The sequence below is a fragment of the Terrapene carolina genome, unplaced genomic scaffold (genome assembly GCF_002925995.2).
Source record: "Terrapene carolina triunguis isolate 2854851 unplaced genomic scaffold, T_m_triunguis-2.0 Scaffold58, whole genome shotgun sequence".
In the NCBI taxonomy this organism is placed as follows: Eukaryota; Metazoa; Chordata; order Testudines; family Emydidae; genus Terrapene; species Terrapene triunguis.
The window spans coordinates 7,205,304-7,225,042 of record NW_020664409.1 but is presented as its reverse complement, the minus strand read 5'-3'; the positions used below and the strand labels follow the sequence as shown (position 1 = coordinate 7,225,042).

The window sequence follows — 19,739 nt, the reverse complement described above, 5'->3', positions numbered from 1 at the left end:
CAGCTCCAGGGAAGGGATTATGGAAGCTAGAGTGACCATCTGGAATTGTGATTTTTGTAATAACTTGTTTAACTGCCTTAGATCTAGACTCCCTTTTGCCTTTGGGATCAGGAAGTATTGGGAGTAAAGTCCCTTTCCCCTGAACAAAGGAGGGACCACCTCTATAGCTTCTACAAAGAGAAGTGATTGTATTTCTTGTAATAATTCTGCTTCATGAGGGGGTCCCTGAAGGAGGACGGGGAAGGGGGATGGAGAGGAAGAAATAAATTGGAGCCTATATCCCACTGCCACCATGCTTAGAACCCACCAATCTGTTGTGATGTGGGCCCAATGACAACAGAAGTGGGACAGGCAGTTTGAAAAAATTGTAAAAGAAAAAGAAGGCACTCTTAGAACCCATAGCATGCTCTTGACCTGCCCATCAAAGTGAGCTCTTGGAAGATGCTGCCTGCCTTGATGAACTGGTGGCTGCTAAAGCAGAGGGCAGTAGTGGGCGCCTTTTGTAACCTCTGCTCCTTTTCCTTGACAGATCTTGGGCTTCAGAGGCAACCCCCCCAAAAATTCCGGACTGATGAGAACAAAAGGTCTCCCACTTCACTGCTGAGGTGCAAATTTCAGGGTTGATCTAGAGCCTGTGAGAGTATGCAGAGAGTCTTGTCCGTCTTTTGTGAGAAGTGCTATAGCTCTTCAAAAGATAATTCCTGGATTGTCTGTTGTATTTCTGTAGGGAGGCCAGAAGAGTGTAACCAGGATGAGTGCCTCATCATGATAGCGGAGGCCATGCCGCAAGCTACAGAATCTGCTGCATCAAGACCTGCCTGCAGAGCCATTCTGGCAACCAACTTGCCCTCTTCTATCAAACACTGGAACTCCTGTTTCACCTTGTCTGGGAGCTTGTCTTTGAAACTCTGAAACTATATCCCACAGGATGAAATTGTAGCACCCCAGCAAAGCTTGCTGGTTTGCAATATGAAGCTGTAATCCTTCTGTGGAATAAATCTTCCTCCCAAGTAAGTCCAGCTTCTTCTCCTCAATTTTTGGGAGTTGTTGCCTTGTGTCCTGTCTGTCTCTCTTTCTCATTGGCTGATGCCACAACAAGGGAATCTGGAGTGGGGTGATTACACAGTGCTTGAACCCCCTGAAAGGGAACACAGTACCTCCTCTATGTTCTTTCTGCAGTCAGAGGCAGGGAAGCTGGGGTCTGCCAGAGGACCTTGGTAGGCTCTAAGATAGCTTTCCCTATAAACGAGGCTATTCTGGTTGGAGATGCAGATGTCAAAATGTCCATTAGCTTATATGATTTTTCCCAGGCCTCCTCTGGGTGGATGTCTAAGTCCATAGCCATCCTCCTCAACAGTTCCTGATGGGTCTTAAAATAATCAGAAGGCAGATAAATAGGCTCCACCACAACTGCCTCATCAGGAGACGAAGAAGAGGATGCCAGCAGTATTGGGGGCTGGTCATGAGAGGGATCCCGAATCTGTTCAGAGCAAGGCTCAGTACTGACGATAGGGTGCTTTTGGCACTGATGCACCCAATGACCAGTAGATGGAGCCTGCTAAGGTGGCTGTAGAAACGCTCTCGAATGAGGGAGGAAGCCCCACAGGCTCCAGAAGGGCTACTGCTATGGCTCCAGCCCCCAACTGTGTGCAGCCCAAGAGTCCCTTCTATAAATCCCTTTCTGGAACTAAGGCTGAACCCATGTCAGGCAGGTGACATACTCCTGATGGTGGGACTGGTTAGGTTGGGCTACACAGGATCCCACTTCAGAGTCTGATGAAGGAGATGCCTCTTCTTGTGACCATGGCAGTGCCACACCCATTGGTACCAGTGAAGAAGGTTCAGAGTCTGAAGAAAGGGGAGCAGAGAAGATCATCTGTGGCTGTCCCCTAGACAGTACCCCTTTAATCAATACTCTGATGGTTGAACCCAATGGAATTGCCTGGTGCAGAAGTTAAGGCACTGACGGTGGTACATTGGGCACCGGTGCCAGGTGAGTCTCTTGAACTGATGATGATGACAGCACTGAGAGATTTAGCAACTCTCTTGCAGCCTCAAATGCTCAGGAGTAGATGGCACCAGGAAGACACTCTGTGGTACCGTGGTGCGAGGAGATGCCAATGAAGGTGCTTTGGGAGCTGGTCTCAGCAGGCCGATACTAGGCTCTGGAGTCAGTAAATTCCCGTTTAGAGGCATGCTCTGGGGAGCGGTTCCTCCTTGAACACACTCCTGTGTCTTTAGAAGAACTCAACCTCTTCACATCTTCCAGTGAACCTGGCACACAGTTTGATTTCCAATGCCTCTTCCTCAGTATCAGCAACACCAATCTGCCTTTCAGTACTGGTAGTGCCAGAGGTGTGCTACTGGCCAACACCAAGGTGCTCGGTACTTAGACCAAGATAGACAGCTCAAATGGAGGATATAGTGCCAATTCGAGCAGCAAATGTTTTAGTCTGGTTGCCCTGCCTTTTTTAGAATGGGACTTAAAGGCTTTGCAAATGGCACACTGGTCACTCATGCACTTAAGGCAGCTGGGATGAGGGTTACTATTAGGCACTGCCTCACGATAAGAATGGCAGGGCTTGAAACCCAGAAAGTATGGTATCGCTCCGGTACCAAGGCCGGTACAGAGACAGGGCGCCAGAACCACACAAAACAACATTTTTTTTTTTAAACTGACTACCTATTAAACTACACTAACTATACAACGATTACTATAGTACACCCTCACTATAATGCCCTTCATAATAACGAACCTTCAGATATAATGAAGCTGGACCCTGGATTCCACTTCAAGACCTGCTGCAGCTGCAGGGCTGGAGGAGCTGTCAGCCACCCCACCCTCACCGGCACTCTTTTGCTATAACAAACCCCTGGCTATAATGAACAAATGGCTTGGATCCCAACGTGTTTATTATAGCGAGGGTGTACTGTATTTATAGGATTTGACTAAAAATTGAAGCAAGAACAGGAAACTAATAACCATCATGGGTGATGGGAAGGAAATGAGGGGGGTCGGGGCAGCTTGACCCTTATGCCTGTGCATAGGTGTGAGGCAGCAAACAGAACTTGTGATGCCCCAATGGATACCACTAAGGGAAAATCTCTCTGAGAACTGTGCACTGGAGTGCACGAATGCCTACAGTGGAATGGACAAGTGCAATCACTCAAAGAAGAACTGAGAAAACACTTACTTCTTTGTGATAGCAAATGGGTTTGTCCTTCTTGGGAAGACTTGCACTATTCGCTATACCTCATATGCCAGTCAATTTGTGCGTGTCACATACCTCATCTATCTCAGTCTCTTACCTAAAAATTCTCTAGTCAATTACCATTTCAACCCAAAAATGAGGGCACGTATTGCACTTGAGCTTGAAAAGTCTGCATCTGGCCAGTGCACTGAATCACAATAGTTGAAATTCAAAATCCACAGCAACACTTGTTTGTGTATTTGAGACTAGGGAAAAAAATCAGGCCTCAAAACTAAATATAAATCAAGTATCCAGTCTGAAAACACCCAGAAGATATATAGGGATGCTTACATTGTATTTTTAACCCCAAATTTCTTTGCTGTTGAAAATGTAAGGTACAATTTGAAGCACAGTCATTCCTTAAACACCAGGTTATGTTTTACTAGTAGAAACATTAAATTTTGGTTTTCTTTAACTCCAACACCTTCTTGTATCTCACCTGCTGTACTTTGGTGACCATGTCCTTGTAAATCACATCCATGTTAGTGTTCATAATTTTCACTAACGCAGATACAATGATCTCTGATTGCTGAGTAGTGAACCCTAAGCAAAACAAAATACAGCAAAACATAGCAAAATTATGCCTGAACCATTTTTTCAGAGATGTCTCTTTCAAATACTATTCAAAGATTTTAAATAAATTATGGCCATGGCAGAGGCTACAAACATATTCCTCCCTCCATTTGGAACTAATAACGGAACACAATGTTACTGTTCAATTAATTAAATTTAAAACACATGAACATCCAAGGTTTCTCCACCATAAAATGACAACTGCAGTGTAGCTAAATGGCAACTTCTACTGTTCAGCACTATCCTTCAACAACAATATAGGATGCTGGTATTTTATTTATTAAAACAGATGTGGGTACAGATGAGAATGTCATTCTCTCTCTCATGCCTGCTTAGTTTTTTTTGAACAAGCACGTTATTGAAAGTTACAACCTTGCTCTTCAAGAGCAGGAACCTGATTTTAATACACTACTTGTTCAGAAAAATGTAAAAGGTATGCACAATCCAATAAATCAGAACAAAGCTAGTTGGTCTGTTTTAGGTCTACCAGTCTTTGAGACTCTGTAAAATATAACAATATGTAAAGTGAAGTGTATTATGATTTAACTCACTACTGCAGATTTTTATAACAGTTGCAACATTCTACTAAGATATTTTGCAAAACAATAATCCCCCAAGAAGTACTTTCAACATTTGCAGGTTCATAATAAAGGCAGTGATACAATATTATGGATGAGAATTAAAAAAAATACAGAAGAAGGGCAATTACAAGGTATGTAAGAGTTAATTAAGTGTTATATAGCAGGCCTGGCCAGTTTCTGACCTCAGTTACACAGATGTAAATCCAAAATAACAAAGGTCAAAATTTGATCTTAATAATGTCCTTTTAAGCAATCTTTATAAAAGCTATCTCACTAAGAATGACACTTTTAAATTAAGTGAGACAGGGAAATAATTGCACAAGTTTAGTACTCTTAAATGATAATGAAATCATACAGCAGAAATAAGTTATAGATCACTCTACATATTTGAATAATTTGTAACAGAAAAGTTACCATTTTCTTCCAACAGGCACACTAGAGCATGGGTGTCAAAGAATAGCTTTCTACTCCCCGATAAAGAAAATTTCCCCTTGACACTGTGAGTTTGTAAAGATGATGCCACAGAGATGCTTAAGTCTACAAAAAACACATACAAGTTAGTGTCAATATGAAATGAAAGTACATTCACTAAGACACTTTTATTCCTGTAAGAAGTTCACTACATGCTTCCAATAACTAAAAATTAGCATTACTTTAATTTGCTATAAAATTTAATAATCTCCCCCAACATACATTATTGCAACATGCTCAGGATTCTGGAGTTAGACTGCAAAGCACCTCGCAGTCAGCTATTCTGTTCACCTTTTTAATACAGTTGTACGCCATCACCATGGTATCTGAGCACTTTCTAGTAGCCTATTTCCCTTCTGAGTAATCTTGCTGAACTCAGTGGGACTACTCATGCATAAAGCCACATTACAAGTAGTACAGCAGCGTAACTGCTCTGCCACTGTAGTGTAGACATTTACTACAGCAACAGAGAGCACACCCCCTTAAGACGCAGTAGCTGACAGAATTCCTTCATTGACCTAGCGGTGTCTACACTGGGGCTTAGGTCAGCTTAACTACATCTCTCACACCGTGTGAATTTTTTACGCTCCTAAGTGACGTAGCTAAGTCAACCTAAATTTTAGGTGTAAATGAGGTCTTACTCACACACATAGATGTTTGCTGGATTAGGGTTTAAATAATGCCATCAGCACCTACTCAAGTCAGTGGGAGTGGAGAGCACTTGGTATCTTTGAGGACTAGGTTCACAATCTTAGGCCAGACCTACACTATAAATTTACATTGGTGTAACTACGTCACTCAAGAGTGTGAAAAACCCACATCCCCTAGGCGACACAGTTATTCCAACGTAACCCCAGGTGTAGACGATGCTATGTTTATGAGGGCTTCTCCTGTTAATATAGCTACCACCTCTTGCGAAGGTGGATTACTACACTCATGTGAGAAGTTCTCCCCTCAGGCCTGGTCCACACCAACCCCCCAATACGAACTAAGGTACGCAAATTCAGCTACGTTAATAACGTAGCTGAATTGGACATACCTTAGTTCGAACTTACCGCGGTTCAGACGCGGTCCACACGCGGCAGGCAGGCTCCCCGTCGACTCCGCGGTACTCCTCTCGCTGAGCTGGAGTACCGCAGTCGACGGCGAGCACTTCCTGGTTCGACTTATCGCGTCCAGACCAGACGCGATAAGTCGAACCCGGAACTTCGATCCCCAGCCGCCGAACTAGCGGCTGGGTGTAGACCAGCCCTCAGTGTAGTAGTGTCTTCACTGAAGTGCTACAGTGACGCCGCTGCACTGATACAGTTGCATTGCTGCAGTGTTTTAAGCAGAGATCTGCTCTTACTTCATTAGCAGTTAGTTCCTATTATTTATTGAAGTACAGTAGGACCTCAGAGTTACAAACTGACTGGTCAACCACACACCTCATTTGGAACTGGAACTATGCAATCAGGCAGTGGGAAGGAGGGGGAGCAAATACTGTACAATACTATGTTAAACAAACTACTAACTCTGAGGTTCTACTGTACTTGATGACCCTTCAAACTGAAAATATTTATTCACAATCAGATATTTACTATTGTAAACAAAACTTAAAAACATACACAGCAGCTATTGTTGCGGTTTGTTTTTTTCGAATGGGGTGTGAGGAGATGGGATTGTCCTGGGAACAGGAGATAGACTGGAGTGCTGTGGCTACTGAAGAGTTATGAGGTTGACTTGTGATAAAGACGACACCCATTTTATTATATGTAACAACTCCCACCAAAACTGTAGAGAATATATAGTTATGTTCAATTCAAAACTCCTGTAGAAGTGTTTAAAGTGTAATAGGGTTAGTTTTCTGGATTAAGAATAACTGGAAAAGAGTAAACATTTATTCCTACAAGTGGCAGAAAACAGCATTTCCGCAGGAGGGTGCATTGGCTCGTGTGAAGCAACAGCCGAGACCCTCCAGCTCAGTTTTACTAAACGCGGCTTGTCACAACATCACCGGCAGCCGGAGGAAGGCGCCTGTACAGTTGCACTGCGTTTGGAAACGAGCAGGCCCAGCCCATCAGAGCTCGGGCTCCTTCGCTAGACCGGAAGCCGCCTTTGCCGTCAGGGTGGGGTGAGGGCGGCCCGTGCGCGGAGAGCGCCCCGGCCAGGGGCAGAGACCTCCAGCCCGCAGCGCGCACAGGGGCTCCCGGCTCAGCTGGGGGGGCAGGCGGGGCGGCCTCCAGGCTCCCAGGACAGGCCCATCCCGCCGCTCCCCCAGGCGCACGGGGGTAACTGCTAGCGCCAGGCGGCGGGCAGGGAGCGACACGGGGTGACCCCCCGGCCCGGGGAAGTCCCGCTCCCCCTCCCCCGCCGGGCTGCGGCGCCCGCGAGACCCCCGTTCTCACCCCGCTCCCCGCGCGGGCCGCAATGGCGCAGGCGGCCGGTCCCCGCGGCGGCGGCAGCGCCGAGCCCGCTGATGCCTTTACTCCAGAGCATGGCGCCGGGGGCCGCATCCCCTGGCGGCGCGGCGGAGGCGGTTACTAGCGGGCGCGCCTGGGCCCGGACCTTGTGGAGGAAGCCCGGCAGCTTCCAGTCTCCAAGGCGACGGCGCGGGCGCGTGGATGTCACGTGAGGTGGCGGATCGGCCGCCTCCCCGCCCTGGCGGCTGGAGCAGGAGGACCAAGCACAGCGGAAGTCTGACTCCCGCTCGCATCACCCTCCGCCTGAGGGCGGTACTAGGGCTGTCTCCTCAAATCCCTGCGCCCCGGCTTCCTAATTCCTGCACCAACCCGTTTGGGCATCCAATGCGCATGCCAGCCCCGCGGAGGCGTTTCCATATGACGCTCGGTGATGTCATGGTCTCCCCTTGACTAACTGAGAGGCATTGGCGTGGCTGAGTCCTGGGCAGTCCCTGGGAGCTGGCCAAGGGAGAAGGCTGCAGGCGGGCTGGGCTATGCCCCCGCTGCATTGGATCAGCCCCACACAAAGGCGAGCAGAAGAGCCAGCCATGGGGCTGTATGTTAACAGGCACCCACCTGGGCGTTGTCTGATGCTTTATGAGCTAATGCCGGGGTGGCCAACCTGAGCCTGAGAAGGAACCAGACTATACCAATGTATATTGCCAAAGAGCCACAGTAATATGTCAGCAGCCTCCATCTGCTCCCCCCTTCTCCCAGCGCCTCCCACCCACCGGCAGCCCCCGCCGATCAGCGCCTTCCCCCGCACCTCCCGATCAGCTGTTTTGTGGTGTGCGGGAGGCTCTGGGGAAAAGGGGGGGGGAGCGAGGGCATGGTAGGCTCAGGAGGGGGCTGGAAGGGGTGGAATGGGGGCAGGGCCTGTGGCAGAGCCAGGAGTTGAGCAGTGAGCACCCCTCAGCACATTGGAAAGTTGGCGCCTGTAGCTCCAGCCCCGGAGTTGGTGTATGGTGACCAGATGTCCCGATTTTATAGAGACAGTCCCGATTTTGGGGTCTTTTTCTTATATAGGCTCCTATTACCCCCCCATCCCGATTTTTCACACTTGCTTTCTGGTGACCCTAAGTTGGTGCCTATACAAGGAGCCACATATTAACTTCTGAAGAGCCGCATGTGGCTCTGGAGCCGCAGGTTGGCCACCCCTGAGCTAATGGGTGGGGGGAGTTTTGGCACCTGCTATGAATGCTGCCTTGCTTGGCGCAAACCACTAAGGATACTCTGAATTAGACCTTTGTTGTGGGCAAAAAAGCCAGCAACAAAAGTAAGGTGTAACCACCCACCCACACACCCCCCCCACCCGCCCACACAAAAAGCAGGTTAGTGACACTGTAACAAAGTACTCAGGGAAGGTTAACTGAACTGACTACATTGCAGTGAGTTGCATTGGATCCTGTGGCTTTCATAGGTCTGTCTGTGTGTAGCTATGGTTCTCCTAGTACACCCTGCTGCCACCTGTTACTTACATTGGAAGGTATAGGGAGCAGTGACCATGGAGTTCTAACATTGGACAGGCTGCTGAGCCTGGGATCTTTGGTTATGTAGGTTAATAATGCTTTGCAACATATAAGCTTGTTGCCTGAAAACCTGTGATGTTCTGATGCATTTCCCAATGCACTTCCTGACCCTTTTCTCTCCTGCTGCAACCAATCCCTCCATTCTCAGGCCTTCTCCATGGTCATATGGCCGCTCCATATGTGTTCACTGTCAGCAACCATAGAGGATTGGAGTATCTTGCCTAACAGATCCACCCTAGTCCACTTTCTCCTCCTGATACAGGTCAGACATTCAGCAGGAGCGGAAGGGGGACATCTGAAGGCCAACATGCCAGTCTACAGATTACAACATGCAGATATACGATTAGATTTATAGTCACAATGGAAAAGGAAAAATAAGTTTCAAAAGTCCCTTATATTATTCCCATAAAGACCTTTAATAAGAAATGTGGGGTGATGGCTCCCATCAAGTATAGCATAGTTTGTTGTAAAAGCAGCAGGTGTGTTGGGGGCAGCACCAGATTTTTTGTTGTCCTCCCTCACCTTTTGGTATCCCTGGAGAAGTTTGTTTGCTTTCATGCAGTACCGCTGCTGATCTCCATCATGCCCCAGTTTCAGCATCCCCTCTGCTATCAACTTGTAGATGTCAATATTTTTATGGTTATTCGGTAACTGTGTTTGCACAGACTCTTCTCCCTCCAGGCCGAGGAGATCCAAGGCTTCTTCCTAGCTCCAAGCAGGAGCACATCTAGTAGTTCTCTGGCTACATGGAACTGGCATGGTTGGATGCACACAGGAAAGGTCAGCTGGTAGGCATGCTGACCAAGGTCGGGGAGTGGGGGGCAGTCTTCCAGTCTCTTTGGCTCCTGAGCAAGGGAATTCAAAACTGTGAGTGGCACAGCCACTTTTGCCAGGACAGGGCCAGTGTGGGACAGCTGCTTGAGAACTGTTAGGGTTGACACCGATAATGCAGTGTCTACACTCACTGCGTTATCCTAAGTAGGTTTGTGTCATTTGAGAAAGTGGTGCTATTGCATTGCTGTAAGGGGGTGCTTACAGCGGTATGGGACAAATTTAAGTGTAGATACGTCTCAACCTAGTTGTGCACACGTTGATTTAAGTTAACCTAACTTTTTAGTGTAGACCAGGCTTCACTCACTGGCTGGGTGGGATGGGAAGAGGATTTGGTCTCATAGGGTAAATCTACACTGCAATTAAAAACTGGGACTGTCCTGTGCCATCTGACTTGGGCTCACAGGGTTTGAGCTAAGGGACTGTTTAATTGCAGTATAGACATTTGGGTTTGGGCTGGAGCCTGTGCTCTAGGACCCTGCGAGGTGGGAGGGTCCCAGAGCTTGGGCTGTAGCCCGAGCCCAAACATCTACGTTGTAATTAAACAGCCGTGGGAGCCTGAGCTCAACGAGCCTGAGTCAGCTAGTGTGGGCCAGCCACGGGTGTCTTAACTGCAGTGTAGATGTACCCATAATGATCATCCCACAGGTTTTATAAAAATAGGATTTGACAAAACCTAAGATCAGTATAAATGTAGCCATTTATAGCATGGATTTTAAAAGAAACAATTTATTTTAAACATTTCCCTGCCATTTACAACCCAAGCATTAGGTACTAACATTGTGTGAATATATAAGAATTTGAAAGTTGAACTGGCTATGGCAAAAGTCTAACTGACTTGTCCATTTCACTGTCAAAGCTGACAAACAGTAAACAAACAGGCCAAAATGTATGTTTCCACTATATTGACTTGCCCAAAGTTACACAGCAAGATGATGGCAGAGCTGGGAAATAAATGCAGGTCTCCTGACCCCTCATCTAGTGCCCTGTACAATAACAGCTTGGCTCAAAGATGGAGATTCCCTTTAGATCAACTGAAGCAGTGGCACAGACAAGTAGAGCCGATTGAGACTTTTTCCTGAGAAGAATTTTCTGATGAAGAAATACCTTTTTTGCCAAACAAATTTTCTTGCAGAAAATTTCAGCCAGCTATATGGGAAAGCTCTAGGGAGAAGTGAGTCTAAACCTACTTCCTAAAGAGAGGACATCTGTGTTCTTATACTGAACGGACTTCCCCCTCTATCCCCTACATTTCTATACATTATACAGTTAATGGGCCAAATTCATCCCCCGTATAACTAATTAAGTCAATGAGATATGAATTACCTAGTAGTTTTTAAACGGGTATATTCTGCCAATTCCCCTTTGAGTCCAAGTATTTTTTCAACAATATCTTCATTGTTCCAATGCTGGGTGAAGATAGCCTTGTAAAAGAGAAATTTATATTCTAGAGCTGCAGAACTGTCTGATCCACGCTGAGACTGGTGCAGACTTAGTTACTAAAGTAGACAGAGAGCCATAATTATTCTAATCTGTAAGCAGTATTTCACTTGCAAACTTTGGTTGGGAATGTACGTCTCATTCTGTTGTTAAATGTTCAATTTTAAACACAAATGCGGTTAAATATCCAGAAAGAGCGAGAATTACAATCTGAAGGAACCTGTTAAATCCAGTGTCATTTCATTTCTGCTGGCATTCCGCATTTTATAGTAGCTTTGTCTTTTCAGTTGTGCATAGTTACACACAAAATATTGTAAAGTCTTTAATTAGATAGTCTTCTTATGGAGGTGCTGTTCATCATGCAAAGCATCCCCACAACTCTACTAACGCTAGACAGCCTGTCAATGTAACTGGAATCCTCTGAACATCTTTGTTTCCTTCTACAGAGGAGAAAAACTGGAGTATCTAGGGGAATACATTGAATGATGACCTTTAATTGTCATTTTGCTAAAGCAATGCTGCACAAGCAGTCACTAAATAAATAGTTTACTTTGTAATTACTTTAACTTACTTTTACAGAATATAATAGTCCACAAAAATGCTGTTAAATGAAGAGAGCAAACAATTGTGTTAATACATCATATATGTTTTCATTTAAAGGGATGCAAACAGGATTAATACACCTGTTTCACTGGATGCATGGCATTGCACTTGTCTGTGCAATTTAAAAAAAGGAACTTTTAATTGAAAAGAGCTTATCCATCACTTAGGGCAGTGGTTCTCAACCAGGGGTCCCTGGGGGGCCGCGAGCAGGTTTCAGAGCGTCCGCCAAGCAGGGCTAATATTAGAGTTGCTGGGGTCCCGGGCAGAAAGCCGAAGCCCCACCACATGAGGCTGAAGCCTGGGGCCCTGAACCCCACCACCCGGGGGTTGAAGCTGAAGCCTGAGCAATGTAGGTTTGCAGGGTCTCCATGCAATTGCCCTGCTTGCTACCCCCAAATGCTGGCCCTGGCTTTTATATGCAAAAAAACCAACAGTTATTATGGCACAGCTGGGCCATTGAGTTTTTATAGCATGTTAGGGGGAGGGCCTCAGAAAGAAAAAGGTTGAGAACCCCTAAGGGCAAACATATAAAACATTTATTTTAAAGGGCTATACCCATTGTCCGTATCAAGAATACTCTTCAGAATACATTTCCTTTCTTGAACCTAAAAATATCCCAGAGGTAGCTACATTTCAGTGCTGAATGAAGGGATCCCTGTAGGCATAGGGCCTCATTTTGGCTTCACTTGCATCTGCACAAGTTCAGTGACATCAATGGGCTTACACAGACAAATGTGTTTGCAGGGCTATAGGTGAGGTGAGAATTCAGCTAATTGTATGTACAGCACATTTGAATCATTGTATGAATCCCACAGTATTAGCAGCGGTAGTAACTTTTGATATTTATGAGTCCGCAGACAGTTGTCTTTTCATCCTGAAGTGTTCAGTAGCTGCAGCATGATATTTTCTTTGATATTTATTCTTCAAAGATCTCTTTCAAAACCCTTACGGTGATTAAAAAGCAAATGTGCAATTATTGAAGCATCTCCTTTCATGTCATCTGCCTGTTTGTAGTGGGTTTCAGAACTTGTATTTGTCAGCAGAAAATATATGCAAGAACCACTACACAGATGGAGATTGATTCTGAGTGGGTTGGGTTGTGGCTGCAAATACACAAGCATCTGCTGTCTGTCTCAGCAGTGTCCATTTTTGTCCTCTTCTAGGGCAAGCAAGGTCTTAGATGATGCTTCACTGCTTACTGCCTCATCTTACATTACTTCTAGCCTTCACAGATTACCTGAGGCTACTGACTTTCATCTCCATGTCAGAGATCATCTTATTCACTTCTTCCCCCACTTTTTTCTTCCAGGTCCACTTTTTCCATCATACGATGAAACAACCTTCAGCATAGATAATTGGCATTTTAGGTGTTCAGATCTTTGAAGGCTGTTTCAGAAATTGTACCTGTAGATCCAAATATTTCAGACCTATCTGTTCTACTAGCTGGAGACTAAGGGCTAGCTTCTCTGTTGGACTACCTCAGGGGTGTAGCACAGCAGCAGGCGTAGACAGAGGGAAGGGAGCAAAGGTAGCTTTATGCCAACCTTGTGCCCTCTAGATTCTGCATGGCAGTAGTGCTGAAATGGCTTCCAGCATAAATTAGAGCAGCCCTGGGTGCTCAGCTTACTGCAGCTGTTGCTTGGCTGTAGAGTAGCCCAGAATTATTGTAGTTCTCATTGCTATGGGCTCATTCCCTTCACTAATGTCCACTGTACACTACTCCTGCACTGGGAGAATTCTCCTCAACTTCTTGAAGCTCATATGTGGCATATAGGAGCTGGATTTGGGTCCAGAATCAGCCCCCAAAAGAGCCTTCACAGCAGTTTGCCCTAATATAGTCTGCTTGATAGCGGGTATCCAGGCGAACAATTGGAAGGTACCATACATCACACAATCTATAAAACATATTTCTATTATGCATCACCAACCATGACAGCCAGTGAATAGTTTCATCAGTAGCTCAGCTGATCCTAATCATGGCCATATTGTCCTTTCCTGGGACAATCCTCTCTCCAGCCTGGGCTCTCTCTCACAATGCCTTGCTAGTGACCAGCAGAAAACCCCTCCAGGTGCTGTTATCACTCAGCACAACCACATGTGTAGACCCCACACCCAGCTAGATTGCATGAATGCTCCCAGAGCCACTCATGAATCACATCGAGAAAGACACCAGAGCCAAATCCCCCAGTTCCCAGGAATATACCATCTTGCACTGCTCAAGATGAGCAATGCAGATTTATTAATTGGTTCACCACTTCATCAATGGAAAGTGGATAAACACCAGCCTTTGTACCCTGAGCAGATTTGCCACACACTTCATACAAACTCACTGGTAAAGATAAACAGTAAAACAAATGTATTGACTATAAAAGACAGATTTTAAGTGATATTAAGTAATAGGCAAAAAGTTAGAGTGAGTTACCAATAGAAATAAAATATAAGCACAAAGTCTAAACTCTCAACCCTGTTAGACTGAGCAACAACTAGTAGTTTCTACCCCACTGGATATTGCAGTTCATAGTACACAGATTTCTCCCTTCGAATCTGGGCCAGTCCCCTCAGTTGGAGTCTTCAGAGTGTCCTTGTGGCTTGCAGCGTAGATGAGTGAAGGAGAAAGGCCCAGCATGTGGCCACTGTCTGTTTTATACCCTCAGTCCTCACCCAGGCATGTCTGGGTGCATTGCTGAGTCTCCAGGCAAGGTTGAGCAATTCCCCTGGTGTGGCCTCATGCAGGGGAGTCATTGCATTGTAGCTCCCTTGCTGGACAATGGTTGTTGATGGGTTGATTGACATCCCGCCCGGCCGTTGCTTACTTTCCTTGCTGTTGTTGCCTCTGGGGAGCTATCTGGCTGATTCCCCAACTTACTGCATGTTTTAGTGACCACCATACAACACAATTCTCATAACTTCATGTGCATTAATGATATGCATAAATGGATAGAGAAATGTCTTTCATCAGATCATAACCTGTCCCCTGATACCTTACAAAGCATGCTTTGTAAGGTAAGATCATGATTATATAAAAAATTAGGAATATGGGGGTTCCAGGACGCTCCCCCAAGGTATAAAATGTCACAACCTGCACCTGTACGGGGCCCCACTGAAGTCAATGGAGACCACCTGCATGGTTCTTAGTACAAGGTCAAGATTTAAACTGTTTAGACAGGCTGTAAAGAAAACAAGACCCATCTTTCTGTTCCTCCTCTAGTCTGTTAAGTGTCACTTTCATAGCTGTTGCACTGAAAGCCTTGAAATTTTGAGACAGGCCTGTGATATTCCACAAAAGCCTGATTCTTAGGTCAAAAAGCCTGACGTTAGGGAGGTATGGCTATGGGACTGCAAGATCAGGGAATTATTTTATTTCACCATCCCTTTTTAGGTCATCCTTTCCTAGTAGTCTAAAAAGTTTACTGCCCATATCCTGCTATCACTATTAAAGCAAAATAAATAAATAAATAATCTTTGACTTCGGTGTGAGCAGAATTATCTTCTAAGAGTAAATGATAAGTGGCCTGGTCCTACTCCCACTGAAGTCATGGAATCAGGATTGGGCCACATGCATTAGCTCTTCACTACAGTTGCCAGCAAAATGGAAGAAAGCTACAACATAATTATCAAATTATGTAATTAGGGATGTGATTTTACTTTGCAAATTTATTTTTAGGAAAAATTATTGATGGTCATTGTGAAAAGGGCAAAAAGAAAGGAAATAAAGTTTAAAAAAATCAAAAACAATTTGCATTATTTAGCCCCTCCAATAACTTTTTTCTATTTTAGTTCTACTATCAAGAAAAGTGCCTATGGCATGGTTAACAGTGAACAGTTATGAACACATACCAGAGAATGCCCTTTTGTAAACCAAACTTGATTCTCCAAATTGAATAAAAGAAGTTGTAAAGTTTATTAACAATTGACTTGATTAAGGAACAGTGTTCAGTAACAGATCAGTTCGTGTCAACACAGAAACCACTGAAAAAGAAAACAATAAGTTACAACCAGACTAAGAATTTGCTGAAGTCCAATTTCAAGTGTATGTGTAGGATATTACAAAGACCATTAAAAATACAAGTTTTTCTGAAGTGGATCACAAAGACTGAAAAAGGCACACTTTCTTACATTAAAGACATTTTAAAAGTGTAGTGGTAGGCCAAATCAATTACAGGGTTTTAACTTCGGGTTCAGTTCTGCCATCCTTTCTTGCATTGGGTAATGGGACTAATCATAGAATAAGATACTACACAAACTAGTGGTGGAATCAGCTCCCTGGTTACTGGAAGGAGCTCAGTTTGTGTTTTTGGGAGGGAACCTCATGACCATTTAGAAAATTAATGCTCCCAGCTTCAGTACATTTTTTGCCATAGTATTGTCATAGTACCTACTAGCACTTCCTGCAAGTTGCTGAGTGTCTCCGACCCCTGTTGAGGTGAATGGGAACTGTGAGTGCTCCACACCTCTCAGAATCAGGCCCTAACTTTGATGTACTGAGTGAAATTTGTTCCATTGCTACCATCACATCTATCCAGTCAACTATGCACATACAAAACCCCAAATCCCTCACACATCAAATGTCCTGGATACTTTTTAACTAAAGGAATCCATGGCAGACGTCCCGATTTATACATAAACATAATCAATAACCTTATTTTTAAAAGAAATCTTTGCACTGTAAGCCTCATGTTTTGACTCAACTTGGGATGGAGTCCATACTTCTAACAGAGGCCAAAAATTGGGAGTTTGTAAGTCTTGAGTGAGTACTAACTAAAGAGAGCAGTTCACAAAATGCACTGCTTTCTAGCAAAATCACCAATTTTCATAATATGTAATGTGCAATTAAATAAACACTGCTTTTTGAATGTTTGAGAATTGAATGTATTTGGCTAAAAAAGCAGTGCATTCTGTGGCAGGGAGGGGGCTGTCTAAAAAAGCCTGCCGCTTCACATCAAATAGCATTCAGAATGTAAAGACTTTCTCTGAGCAGATGTGCCTTTTTAATATCAGCTGTTAGAAAAAATAAATGCACTACATTTCTTATTTTAAAATGCTTTATTGATTTTATGCAACCTCTAAATGTTTCATAACAGAGGAAAATATACAGTACAACTTATTAAACCAATGTATATTTGCATACTACTAGGCAGGCTACAACTTTCAAGAGGTATAAAGCCTGAATGCTTAACTTTAAGCTTATGAGTAGTCTCATGATAGTCAATAGAACTACTGTTAGGCTATGTCTACACTTACAGCAGTATGTAGAGTACAGACACTGTGCACCCTCCTCCCCCTCCGCCCTCCATCCTGGATATAAATAGCAGTGTAGACATTGAAACACTGCTTAGGGGAGTAAAGACACACCAGAACCTTAGACTATGCACCCTACACAGTTATGTACATGCCCAATCAGTGCCTCCCATGTCTACAATGCTATTTTTAGCTGCATAGTAGCCCCTTACTGGAGCCTTTTCCTGCTGCAATGAAAGGCTCTAGCAGGAGGGAAAGTCTCGGCATCCCGCCGCCTGATCTTTTGCTGCTGCGTGTAGCTACACACTGGAGTGTGGATGTACTCTGCTTGTTTTCACTATCGCATGTTGCTCCATGTACCCTATACACTGCCGCAAATGTAGATAAGGCCAAAGGCTTTAAGTTATGCACATGCTTAAGTGCTTTGCTGTTTTAGGGCTAGAGTGTTCAGCACCTTGCAAGATCGCGCCCCAGAGGCATAAGCCAACCATTGACACCTGGGGTTAGGAGGGAACTTCCCCCATAGGCAGGTTATTACATAACTGCGCATTGTAGGCGTCTTATGCTTTCCTCTGAAGCTGCTGGTACTAGCCACGGTCAGAGACAAGATACTGGACTAGATGGACCAATGGTGATCTAGTATGGATTCTTATATTCCAAGATATTAAAGAAAAAGTAAATCCTTGTGGGTTTAGTCCTAGCATGTAGCCAGACAGACATTTGAATTGTTCAAAGTCTTTCCCCCACTGTGACACACAGGGCCCTTGGCAAAGATTCCCGTTCTTTGCAAACAACTCTCGTCTCAGACCTGACAAATTCACTACATCAGATACACGGCTTACAGGGTATTTGTCTATAAAGGGTAACAAGATCTCTATTGAAAGCTTGCAACTTATTGATGTTCATAATCATGGTGTGATATATGTATTGGTAATATTTAAAGAATAATGTCACTATATTGAATATATATGGTCTTAAGTTTAAAAGGAGTCACTAGGGAGTATTATTACTTGGTGACAGCCTGTTCAGGCAAGAAGGAGTTGCCACCCCTCCTTGGTTAGGTGGTGATGTAATGCAAGGCAAAGACAGGGCTGGCATAGTCCACAGGAGAGTGCTTGAGTGGCTGAAAGGACAGTGGAGTGAAGGAGCTAACACCAAGTTACCACAAGCAAGACTATCTCATGCCTGAGGCAGAAGGAACAAGGTGACACATAGTCCTGGGCACCCAGAGAACCATCACACCTCACCCTCCTCAAAAGAGCTGTTTAGATACAAATGTTGCCATGGACCATGGAGGGGAAACGCAGGTGCAGTTACCCTGAAAGTGAGACACTTTGCACTGTTTTTTCCCCTCCCTTTTTCATTGGAGAAATCGAAGTCAACGCCTCCAATGCCCTTTTCCCGATCATATTCATTTATGTATGATGTGGGTGTTATTTTGAATGAACAAATGCTGGGACAGTTCCTAACAAAATCAGATACAGTTTTATTATGGAGGCAAGGTGGGTGAAATAATAACTTTTACTGGACCAACTTCTACTAGTGAGGGAATCACAAGCTTTCAACCCACACAGAGCTCTTCTTCAGGTCTGGGAAAGGTACTATAAGGTCTAAGTCACAGCTAAATGCAAGGTGGAACAGATTGTTTAGCATAAGTAGTTAGCACATATGGTAAGGGACCAGTCCAAGTAGAGTGACCAGTGAACACCTTCTGCAGTCATAGGACAAAAAGGAGGCGGGGGGGTTAGTGGGTTACAGATTGTTGTAAGCCATAAATGCAGTGTCACTGTTCAGTCCATGATTTTTAGTGTCTAGCGGAGGAATGAATTTAAAGCTCCCAGGCTCATCTTCTGAAAGCGTTGTGTGCAGGTTTCCTTTGAGGATGAGGATGAGGACTGATAGGATCATTCAAGGTAGAGTGGCCCCTTAGAATATGTGTTTAGCATAAGTAGTTAGCAATCTGTTCCACCTTGCATTTAGCTTTGATGCGCGGAGTATCTTTTCCAGACCTGAAGAAGAGCTCACCCATCTTGTCTCTAATATCCTGGGGCCAACATGGTTACTATACTGCATGCAGTTTTATGTAATTCTACCCATAGATGGCAGTAATAAACTGCAAAGCTAGGTGAGAATCATAACTGCCTTAATGATCACTAACTCCTACCAACAAATGATTCTCTATGTTTAAAAAAACCCAGAGGAAATTAAATGGCAAAAAACTTCATTAATGCAGAGTTAAGGTTGCCCTTCCAGAACATTGAGTTCAGCAGAACTCAAACTTCTTAAAAGAGGAGGTTACTTATCTGTAAATCGAGTTTCTTCAAGATGTGTGGTTCCTGTCTGTATTCCACTGAGAGGTTACGTTTGCGTGCCGTGCATCCGGAGTTGGAGAATTTGAAAGTAGTGTCCACGTGTGCTTCCAGCCGAGGCAATAAAGAGGGGGGTGGACTGACAGGCTGGGGACCAACTGTCTAAGCAGCAGTTCTGCAGAAAAGGACCTGGGGATTATAGTGGACAAGAAGCTGGATTGAGTCAGCAGTGTGCCCTTGTTGCCAAGAAAGCCAACGGCATATTGGGCTCAGGGCCGGCTCTAGGCACCAGCAAAACAAGCTGGTGCTTGGGGCGGCACATTTTTAGGGGCGGCATGGCCGGCGCCAGAATGCCGCCCCTAAAAATGTGCCCCGGCCGCCCTAGCTCACCTCCGCTGCTGCTGCCGCTCGCGCGCCGCTACTCGCCCTCCCTCCCAGGCTCTCAAGCCTGGGAGGGAGGGCGAGTAGCGGT

General features: G+C 44.9%; 1 protein-coding gene across 1 annotated transcript in view; it reads right to left on the bottom strand.

The window, feature by feature from the left end:
- MCUR1 (mitochondrial calcium uniporter regulator 1) overlaps window positions 1-9,446 on the bottom strand; it is a 33,445-nt gene extending 23,999 nt beyond the window's left edge. Inside the window, exons 1-4 of the mRNA XM_029913980.1 lie at window positions 9,369-9,446; window positions 7,264-7,564; window positions 4,820-4,942; window positions 3,691-3,794 (exon numbers count right to left, since the gene is read on the bottom strand). Of these exons, the coding sequence (XP_029769840.1) occupies window positions 3,691-3,794; window positions 4,820-4,942; window positions 7,264-7,564; window positions 9,369-9,446 (606 nt within the window). The remainder of the gene's footprint in view (window positions 1-3,690; window positions 3,795-4,819; window positions 4,943-7,263; window positions 7,565-9,368) is intronic.
- Between the last annotated feature and the right edge of the window lie 10,293 nt (window positions 9,447-19,739).